This window comes from Gnatocerus cornutus, chromosome 3 (assembly GCF_029298725.1).
Source record: "Gnatocerus cornutus isolate USDA-ARS CGAHR chromosome 3, icGnaCorn1.1, whole genome shotgun sequence".
Classification (NCBI taxonomy): Eukaryota; Metazoa; Arthropoda; class Insecta; order Coleoptera; family Tenebrionidae; genus Gnatocerus; species Gnatocerus cornutus.
In genome coordinates, this window is record NC_142235.1 from 19,056,014 (window position 1) to 19,065,611 (window position 9,598).

The following is a 9,598-nucleotide window of genomic DNA, read 5'->3' on the forward strand; positions in this document are numbered from 1 at the left end:
TGGTGGCGCAACTGTCAAATGTGTCATTTCCATGGCAACCAAATAACATTCGATTTTTCATAATTGTGTAATAAGAGCCAAAACCAGTGCGATTTTTCAAGTTGTTTCCGGTAAAAATCGATTCTCACCGGAATCCTCATTAATTGTTTTGTTTTTTAGCATTTGCAGCATGGATCTAACCTCACTTGTGGACCCAAAATCTTACAGATCCATCACAAACCCTAATACAACACAATATGTAGATGCCCAGTTGGCCCTTGCCTTTCAAACAGATTGCGAGAATTTGCTCCACAAGTTTAGGGATCGGCAGAATTACAGTTTTACGACATTTTGCAAAATATGGAAAGAAACGTGTTTCTTGGGGATTTTCAAGTAAGCTACCCTTAGAAACACGTGTAAACACTGTAAAAAGTTACTTTGAAGGGACATGAACAACATTTTGACGTTGCAAGCATTTATTGAAAACTGTTTTATGGTAGTGAAGAAGATTCTCTTCTCTGGCGACTTCCACATGCAAACAGGCGCAATTTACGTCTTGTATGGTCTCTACTACAAACAGCCAATCAAGTAGGCTGGGTTTAAGGTACAAGGTGTTTATAAATGTTTCTAGCATCAGGGTGGCTACGAAATTCAATGAAATTTGCCGCTCGTTACAAATGTGGGTTTAAAGTTTTCAACTGACATTTGCAGTTAAATCATGGACAAAAGTCAATTTTGACAAAAAAACTGTTCTAGTTATGGTTTGAAACCCAAAAATTTAAGACTTGGACATAAAATCGTAGCTGAAACGTAACATTATAAATAATTTTCAAGATAGTTACATTCACTATAAAAACAAAGCGGCAAAATAGTCATGGCAGTGATTCCAGAGCAACCCTTGATGCTAGAAACAATTATAAACACCTTGTACTATCAAATCTTAATCTTTTGTTTTAGGCAGTGGGTGAAAATACGGCTAACCCAATCAGACGTGGAAAAATTAGAAGAAATCGTAGAAAAACACAAAAGCATGCAGTGCCTGGATCCAGTTTTCATTTACAACAAAATGCGACTGGATGGTGCATGCAACTACGTTGCCTCTCCGCAGCCTTTAGGTTTAGAATTGCGTAATTTAAAACGAATTGACTTATCAAGTGAATACATCAATGTGAAGAAACCCGGAAGTGGCGTTGTACAAAAATTTAAAAAGTTAATGGAGCAAGAACCCGACTTGGTACAGTTTGAAGAAACCGATGAAGAATACCGGCGACTGTCTGAAAAGTACAAAGATCAGTTCTTCGTTTTTCCTAGTCAAATCTGCGAAGAGTTGAAGAACGTGTACAGTCAGACGTTTAACGTTGATTTAGGGGAGAGTGGGGAAAGAGAGAATCAACTTGAAATCACGAAAAACAAAGCAATGTCGAATAATAACGCCATCTATAGAGGAGATAGGAAGGTTGTGACAGGGCTGGATTTAGAGGCGGCCTCTACCTCGAAGTAACGTGAGTTAAACCTAATATAAATATTTATTTTATAATTATAACGTAAAAGCTAAGCTACGGCAACCAGTAACGTATAATATGAGATATTAAATACAACTCTAAAACATTAAACATTAAATTGTGCGGTTATGTTAAGGCACTATTAAGGCCACTATCACCACTGGAATCTCAGAAAATTAAGTTTAAGGCGATGGAGAAGGCGTTAGGGCTTTTCCGGATGACGTAGAATTTCCTTCATCGCTGCCTCCAATTGAATTAGTGATGGAAACTGCAACAAACCCGTTATCAACTCTTTAGATAAGATTATATTTACCTATGATGATGATCAAAATCACCAATCCAATTACACCCAAAATAATCATCATTTTGAGGTTTTTCCACCAATATTTCCTCTTGAGTTTCTGGGCCTGTTGCTCAAACCTCTTGCCCCCTTCTTGTAGAGCATCAGCCCGGCTGTCCAACTCGGAGAGTTTCTGGTCCCTTTCCAGGACCTTCTCCACGTTGACGCGCATAATTCCGACGACTTCATTGACTTGAGCTTGAGTCTGCTCGAGCTTGCTTGGGGGGCGAGCTGAAGGGTGGCTTCCTGATGGGTTCTCCATTTTTTCGCACCGGATATCACTAAACCAACGGTATAACCCACACTAACAAAAACTGAACAATAGAGATAAAACTTATCTCTTAACTAAAGAGATAATCAAAACCAACGACTGAACTCAAAACCAACACAAACGAACTGCGAATTTTAACCCAAATAACTGAAAATTAAAGAACAAAAGCGGTAAAATAAACAAAAGAAGAATAAACGTTCTTGACGTTTCAGCTAAATCGCCATTATGAAAAACATGCGTCATACGTCACTGAAGTGTCAAAGGAATGGGGGAAGTGGCTGAGGTTACACGCGGCGAAGTGACGGCACCATTCAAAATAATTTATTTATTAAATTAATCGTCGTGAATGTAAATATATGATATGATACAGTCAATTTTGTCTCAAAAAGACAAATAAGGTTTTCCGTAATAACAAGCCCCTGACCGCTGCAACTAAAATAACAATATGGGTGGGGAAGTAGCACTTTATATGGTATTTATTGATGAATTTAGCTCTTTTCTAGACTATTTTCGGCTGAATTTTCTTTGCTTTCTAATTGTTGTTTCCACATGGAAGCGTAAACACCTTCTTGTCCAATCAAATGCTCATGTCTGGAAATAAAACAATTGAATTAATTGCACCAATGAGAAAGTGACTTAATTGTGCATACTTAAGTAAGTTACTTCATATAAAATGATGAGTAATGTGCGGAATATGCGAAATTTTATTACGCTATTAAGTGGGTTAATTAGTTTACGATTTTATGTTAAAAGTCACTGATCGTTAACCCTTTAACTGTTGGAAACGTATATACAGGGTGATTTTGAAATAGAGGCAGAAAAAAATCAGCTTCTTGTAAATGAAGGAAGTTGGCAGGTTTTGTTTTTTAAATTGCTGTCTCAGTTTTAAGAAAAAAAATTAAAGAAATTGCTTCCAATTTTCATGCTACGCCAATAATTACTAGGTTACTATGCATAGGTACATTATTAACGAACAAAATGCTCTGCGTTGTTGTTAAGGTTATTTCGTGCAGATCAGTGTACGTATTTCCGTAAAGCCGTGATTTTTTTCGTTTCTATTTCAAAATCACCCTGTATACGTTTTCACATTTTTCTCATAAACTAAAAATTTTGGGAACAAAAAAGCGAATAAAACAAATCGAATGACAATATTCACATATTCGTGACACTTGCACCGGTTATGCAATAAAATATAGGCTGTTTCATTTAAAATAAGTAAGTTGACTACTACTTCTAGTAAAACCGGCAGTGCCACGTAAATGCAATTCGTCTTACTTTTGTCCCCAAAATTTCAAATTCGCCAAACATCTTTTTCATGTTTTAAAACATAACTCGAATTGCGTCATTTTCGTTCCTCATAACTCTTACGTGACGTTTCTCTAATAAATGAGTTCAGCAAACTGATTTCAAAGTTCAATGAACACTGTTACGCTATTAAGTTGTTTCAATTATTAGTGATCGTCACTTGTTAAAAAAACTTTTGTTGTTTCAGCCAACTCTAAGTGACACTTCGACTCCGAACCGCCAAATTTTGTGTATTTTCAGTATTTTCAACACGCCGTGGCACTGCTCACAAGTTTCAATGTAAAACCCAATAAAAAATCAAACTATCAAATCAGAATACTTACTTTCCCCTCTCAATAATTTCCCCTTCCCTTAAAACTAAAATTTCATCAGCGTGTATCACAGTGGACAACCGATGCGCTACAATAATCGTCGTCCTATTTGCACACATCCTGTCCAAGGACTCCTGTATATTCCTCTCAGTCTGCGTATCCAGCGCACTCGTCGCCTCATCCAACAGAGCTATCGTCGGCGCCTTCAACAGCGTCCTCGCTATAGCCACTCGTTGCTTCTCGCCACCGCTCAATCTCAACCCTCTCTCACCAACTTGCGTATCATAAGCTTCCGGGAAAGTTAAGATTCGATCATGAATATCGGCACCGCGGGCCGCTTCTATCACATCAGCATCAGTCGCTCCCAGGCGACCGTATTTGATGTTGTAGCGAATGGTGTTGTTGAAGAGGACCGTGTCTTGAGGGACGACACCGATGGCTCGTCGGAGTGACTCTTGCGTGACGGTTTTGATGTTTTGACCGTCGATTATAACGGAGCCGGTTTCGACGTCGTAGAAGCGGAAGAGGAGGCGGATTATGGTGCTTTTACCGCTGCCGGAAGGACCAACCTGGAAAATAGGGTGTTTTAGAGGGTCGAGGATGGAATATGACCAATTCGTTCCCAAGGCAATTTACCCCCAGTTTAATGCATCCCGGTGTGATCTTTGATAATAATTGAAGAATGCGATTTATATAATTTTACTTAAAATTGATATCTGCAGCACAAGGTAGCTATACATATGTACGTGCTGCTGATGTTCTTATTATTATTACACAAAGCTTTCAGGGACAAATTTTCGGGGGACGACTTGACCGGGGACGAAAAGGTTTGGGGACAAATTGCCGGGGACGAACTGTCCGCAAATCGTCGACGATGCCTTGAGGTACTCACCAGCGCAACCGTTTTTCCTGGTGGTACGGAAAAAGTGACGTTCTTCAGCACCAACCTCTCCGGCAAGTACCCGAAGGAGACATTGTTGAACTCCACGGCGCCTCTCTTCACTGCGATCGGTCCAGCGTTCGGAGCATCGATAACCTCCTGGTCTTCCCTCAACAAATCAAACATGTTCTCCATATCGACGAAATTCCTCTGGATTGCTCTATAGTAAGTTCCAAACCAGTTAAGTGGCACATATAATTGCACTATGTAAGAGGCGAAGAGCACGTAGTCTCCCACTTTGAGTTCTCTTTTATCGGCCACGAGGTGGGCGCAAAGAAGACTTCCAGTTAGAAGCCCAGCGGATATTATTACATTTTGGACAGTGTTTAGTATGTTTAGAGTGATGTTAGATTTCCATTCTTCGGTTTGGTAACGAAGAATTGCCTCTCGGAACGACTCGACTTCGTACTCTTCAGCGCCGTAGTATTTAACAGTTTCGAAGTTCAAAAGGGAGTCGACACTGCGGGCACGGGTCTCATTGTCCGCCAGGTTCATCCGGCGCTGGAATTTCGTCCTCCACTCCGTGATGCTGACTGTTAAAACTGAAGACGAGATTTTTTAGTAGCGAAAAAGGCTCAGTTCCCACTTACCTATATACAAGACCATTGTGACGAAGACGATTAAACCAAACCACGCGTTGAATGCCACCACGAAGAACACCACGGCTATTATAATATCCACGATGGTAGGCACTATGGAGAAGAGGATGTAGTTTAATAGGTTGTTGATACTGTCAGTGCCCCTGTCCATTACCCTCAACACCTCCCCAGTCTTTCTTCCCAAGTGCCACCGCAAGGACAAACTATGCAAGTGTTTGAAGAGCTCAACTTCCACCTCCCTAGTTGTATACTGTTGTATCCTGATCCAGAGGAAAGATCTTAGGTTGTTCAACAACCCCATGCCCCCAGTCCCACCCCCTTGGAGAAACTTAAAGCCAACATAGAGGACGATCCAATCCCATCGGAACTGTAGTTTTGCAGACGGATTGTCTTCATCAGGAGTCATGCTGTCAACTGGATTAACTCGTCAATGTGATTGTCGACGTGAGTCGATACCTTACCAATCAATTTGTTGTATATTGGGACGTATAAATTGATAACGCGCCCTCCGCCCAAGAGCAAAAAACAAAATATCACCCTGAATTGCAAGAGGAAGTCCTTTTTCGGCCACAGGAAAGGCGCCAAAATCCGAATCTTCTTCCAGAAGTTGTTCCATGTTGACTGATTCTCCGCACGGTCCTACAACAGGTGATTTAATCGATTTTATTGATGAGTACCATGAAGTAACCTTAAACTTTACGCTGACGTCGATATTTCGAAACGTGACGTTTGTTCGCGCGAGTTTCATCTTTGTATACGAGGTTTTTTGGCGCTCAGAAGACATTGTCAAGATTTATATTTAAACACGGATTAATTTGACGTTCTTAAGCTGTTGTAAATTTCGTCGCGTTTGGACGATGACAGCTTGCACAATGAATTGTAATGTTGTGATAAACAAATTGGCTTACCTGTGGCGGCAGGTTGCGCGTAGAATCGTTCAACGTGAAGTAATTGATGTTTTGCGTGATTCCCGGCGCTTTCAAACCCAGGAAGAATATCAAGAGACATGATAGGTACCGGAGGACGAAGAGGGCCATCTCGATCTGGTCTGATGTTCTGTAGAGATGAAGATGAAGAAAACTGTTTGTTTTGGTGGTTTTTACTCACGTTTTTAGCTGGAACCACCATTGTTTCTTGTCGAGGTTGAAGAAGGCCAAATTTTCGGCAATGAAGACCAAGGTCCAAAATAGGAGGAGGACGATGCCGTGGCCTTTTGTAGGCACCGAGGGGAGCAAAAAGTGTCTTTCCACTCGCACCACTAGGAGGGAAAACGGGTAGGCGAGCAAGTTGAGGACGAGGGAGACGATCTGAAACGAAACGAATCTTAGGAGGCTGGGCGTGTTAAGACAGGCAGGGCCGCCAACCCCATTCGTATTTCAAAGCCTCCTGTACATTTTTTTAAAATCTCAACTTCCGTGATGGTAAAAATAAATTGTTTACAGTAAAAACTGTTATTCTTTCGTCATATCTAAAAAAATGTCACGGGTTAAATAACTTTCCGGTCATTATAATAAATAATTGACTATGTATAAGTGCGCCATGGTAGATAAAAAATGTGAATCACACCGAAAGGATTATTCTCAGTGTCATCACACGACAGTGTTACCAACATGACGAATAAAAAATGACAAAAATGTTTTGCCTAAGGTAAAAAAACTTCAAATATAACAACATTCAAATACAAGGTGTTTATAAATGTTTCTAGCATCAAGGGTGGCTATGAAATGCCAAAGAAATTTGCCGCTCATTACAAATGTAGGTTTAGATTTTTCAACTGACATTTGCAAAGGATTGGACACAAAATCGTAACTAAAACGTCATTGATGTGAGTGACATTTTAAGTGTAGTTAAACATAATTATTCACTATGTAAACAAAGCGGCAAATTGGTGCATGGGAGGAATTCCAGAGCCACCCTTGATCGGTGATGCCAGATGCCCTGATGCCAAATATCGGTAGATTTGTTGGAATTTTTCGGCAGAATTCAGTAGATTAAAATTTTCACGTGGTTTACAGTGTTAATGTGAAATCTCATTGATTGGAAACTTTTTTATACACGAAAAGTTTTATTAAACAAAAAAGGGTAAATTGAAAAAAAAAATTATAAAACGTGATACTTTTTTTTAAGAGTAACATACAGTAGAACCTCGATTATCCGGACTAATTGTTGCAGAGGTATAATAATAGTAATAAGATAATCCGGATAACAGAATATATGAAAAAACACAAAAAAGAATCCAAAACTTGGATTATTATAAAAGTTAAACATGTAAATATAAATAATTAATAAGTTTTTTTTTAATACTTTGTAATTGTTTGATAAGTACATTTTTTCTTCTTAATGGCGGTCTCGAATTCGCGCAATACCAAGAAACTCTTTGGGACGCATTTTTTATTGGCGTGAGACCAGTAATCTGAAGCAATAACAGAAAACCTTTTGTTTTTTTCATCGAAAATCGAGGATTTTTTAAAAAAACAGTATATAATTATTAGTATTAGTGAATGCAACGAAAGGTTTTAAAAATCAGAACGCCAACTTTTCGGTAGATTCTGGCGCTAAATCGGTAGATCTGCCAACACTGTCCTTGATGCTAGAAACATTTATAAACACCTTGTATATGGTTACTGCTTTGGAACCTTGAATATCGCATAATAATAATGAAGAAAATTTAAAAATTCAGTTAGCCGGCGGAAAGTTCAAATGTCAAACTATCAGGGGCAGCACACTTTGAAATTGCAAACAAATTTTTGCCAAGAATTTACGAAAAACAAAAGATCTTATTTTTAGGTGCGACGTCATAATCCGTTGAACAATACAGATATAAATAATATTTTTCTTTAATTGTTCAAATCTAGTAGCAACGTCACGTAACTATTTCCAGAAGATGATTTCTAGATAAAATTTAAGCAACATCATAGTAGGCTGTAGAGGTCTTTTCGAGGTCAGAAAGTTTGTTTATCACATCTAGTCGGCGTCTAGTTGGTTGGTATCATTTGACACTTAGGATCTGTCATGTAACAACAGACACAGAGGTGCCAACATAGTTTAAATTCCAAGGCCTCCTGCTTGACGTCACGAATTGTCATTTTTTCATTGCCGTCATTGCGAACGACACAATCATCGTTAAAATTAAGATTAATGCAATGTATTCAGTTCATTTACATCAGTGTCTCCACATGATAATCGCATAAACACATAAAAATTCCAGCAAGGGTCGTTACAAGTCAATATTTAAAATTTGGCAATTAAGCAGAACGCGCCAAACCACACATTTGCAGTGCAAATAGCCATGATTTTCCGATTTAAACAAATAGTTTCAAGCACTTAGGGCGTTCATTGAATTAATGAGTCGCGGAAACAAAACACGATAAGACCGGCTAATTCCAAGATTACTGTGTCATCATAATGACCACAGGCCGATAAGAAATTGCGTTTTCTCACTTACCATGAATCCATAAATTTGTTTCTCGTTTAAAATCGTCGCTAGGAGCGAAAATCTCACGATCTCCAAAACAGGCACTAGCAAAGTCACGAATATTTGGAAATGGTATAATCTTGACTTTACTAAATGATTTGGTGATATTTCAGTCCCGTACTTTCTGTACATGCATAATTGTATCGTTCCGGCGATTAGAATAAAACCTGCGAGGACTGAAGAAATTACGGTGTCCATAAAGCATTCGGATGTCCCTTTGTTCACCCAGATGTCCCAAATATGGACATCAGGGGGGCAATACGACATGTTCGCCACCATTTTCGGACTTCTGAAAGTAAAAGTCAATTGGCGTACCAAAAAGACAGTTTTTACTCACCTATTTCGCTCAAATACGTGTCTTAATGAAAATCATAATAATTATATAAGGAGTGCAAGTTTAGCAGAGGAATTGTAGGGTTTTGTTGTTGTAAACACGATTGTTATTGGTTAATTGTTTAGTCATCACACTATGACATTTTCATTTGACATGTGAAAAGTTAGGTTAGACTCCCAATTTTAATTTCAAAGAGATGACACAAATGAGAATTTAAAGAAATAAAACGATCTTACAGTTCACTTCAAACTTCGATCGTGTTATCTAATCAGTCATTAAACATCACGTATCTGATAAATTTAAATTTTTTAACAAAAACATGACGCGTAGGCAACCAACAATACATCCAGAACAGTGGCGCACAGTAAAAACTTGTTTTATTTATTGGCTGCCCGGAACGAGACAACCGCGTAAATTGAGCATTACAGTCGCGAACTAAAATTGGGACAAGTCTTGTGTGCTTAATGACTTTCGCACAGCAAAAAAGAGTGGTAAAAAGATCTTTAATTTTTGTGCGTGTTAGGCAACCAAGAATACATCAC

General features: G+C 38.8%; 3 protein-coding genes across 4 annotated transcripts; 1 reads left to right on the forward strand and 2 right to left on the reverse strand.

Annotated features, from left to right (window-relative positions):
* The first annotated feature begins 7 nt into the window (after positions 1-7).
* Pbp45 (proximal sequence element A Pbp45) lies at positions 8-3,703 on the forward strand. Of its 2 annotated transcripts, XM_088032626.1 has the most exons (5): positions 8-110; positions 160-372; positions 424-567; positions 937-1,481; positions 3,585-3,703. In XM_088032626.1, exons 2-4 carry the CDS (start codon positions 170-172, stop codon positions 1,478-1,480), a joined length of 891 nt encoding a protein of 296 aa, XP_087888752.1. In that variant the 5' UTR covers positions 8-110; positions 160-169; the 3' UTR covers position 1,481; positions 3,585-3,703. The 2 variants fall into 2 exon arrangements, with proteins under 2 accessions (XP_087888752.1, XP_087888753.1); XM_088032627.1 differs by lacking the exon at positions 3,585-3,703 and having other exon boundaries at positions 937-1,493.
* Positions 1,487-2,360, reverse strand: LOC148177796 (synaptobrevin-like). Its single transcript, XM_088032628.1, has 2 exons — positions 1,795-2,360; positions 1,487-1,749 (listed from the first exon to the last, which is right to left on the reverse strand). Exons 1-2 carry the CDS (start codon positions 2,081-2,083, stop codon positions 1,664-1,666), a joined length of 375 nt encoding a protein of 124 aa, XP_087888754.1. The 5' UTR covers positions 2,084-2,360; the 3' UTR covers positions 1,487-1,663.
* Hmt-1 (ABC transporter ATP-binding protein/permease Hmt-1) lies at positions 2,403-9,406 on the reverse strand. The gene is made up of 9 exons (XM_088032618.1): positions 9,060-9,406; positions 8,693-9,011; positions 6,355-6,554; positions 6,156-6,303; positions 5,709-5,886; positions 5,239-5,661; positions 4,601-5,190; positions 3,721-4,277; positions 2,403-2,683 (listed from the first exon to the last, which is right to left on the reverse strand). Exons 2-9 carry the CDS (start codon positions 8,999-9,001, stop codon positions 2,581-2,583), a joined length of 2,508 nt encoding a protein of 835 aa, XP_087888744.1. The 5' UTR covers positions 9,002-9,011; positions 9,060-9,406; the 3' UTR covers positions 2,403-2,580.
* Between the last annotated feature and the right edge of the window lie 192 nt (positions 9,407-9,598).

Coding starts and splice junctions, on each gene's coding strand:
- Pbp45 (XM_088032626.1), top strand. CDS start 170: ATGGATCTAACCTCACTTGTGGACCCAAAATCTTACAGATCCATCACA. Junction 373..423: donor TGTTTCTTGGGGATTTTCAA/GTAAGCTACCCT, acceptor GTTACTTTGAAG/GGACATGAACAACATTTTGA. Junction 568..936: donor TACTACAAACAGCCAATCAA/GTAGGCTGGGTT, acceptor CTTTTGTTTTAG/GCAGTGGGTGAAAATACGGC.
- LOC148177796 (XM_088032628.1), bottom strand. CDS start 2,083: ATGGAGAACCCATCAGGAAGCCACCCTTCAGCTCGCCCCCCAAGCAAG. Junction 1,750..1,794: donor GATTTTGATCATCATCATAG/GTAAATATAATC, acceptor GGTTTGTTGCAG/TTTCCATCACTAATTCAATT.
- Hmt-1 (XM_088032618.1), bottom strand. CDS start 9,001: ATGGTGGCGAACATGTCGTATTGCCCCCCTGATGTCCATATTTGGGAC. Junction 6,555..8,692: donor AACAAATTTATGGATTCATG/GTAAGTGAGAAA, acceptor GTTTCGTTTCAG/ATCGTCTCCCTCGTCCTCAA. Junction 5,887..6,155: donor CGCGCAACCTGCCGCCACAG/GTAAGCCAATTT, acceptor CACCTGTTGTAG/GACCGTGCGGAGAATCAGTC.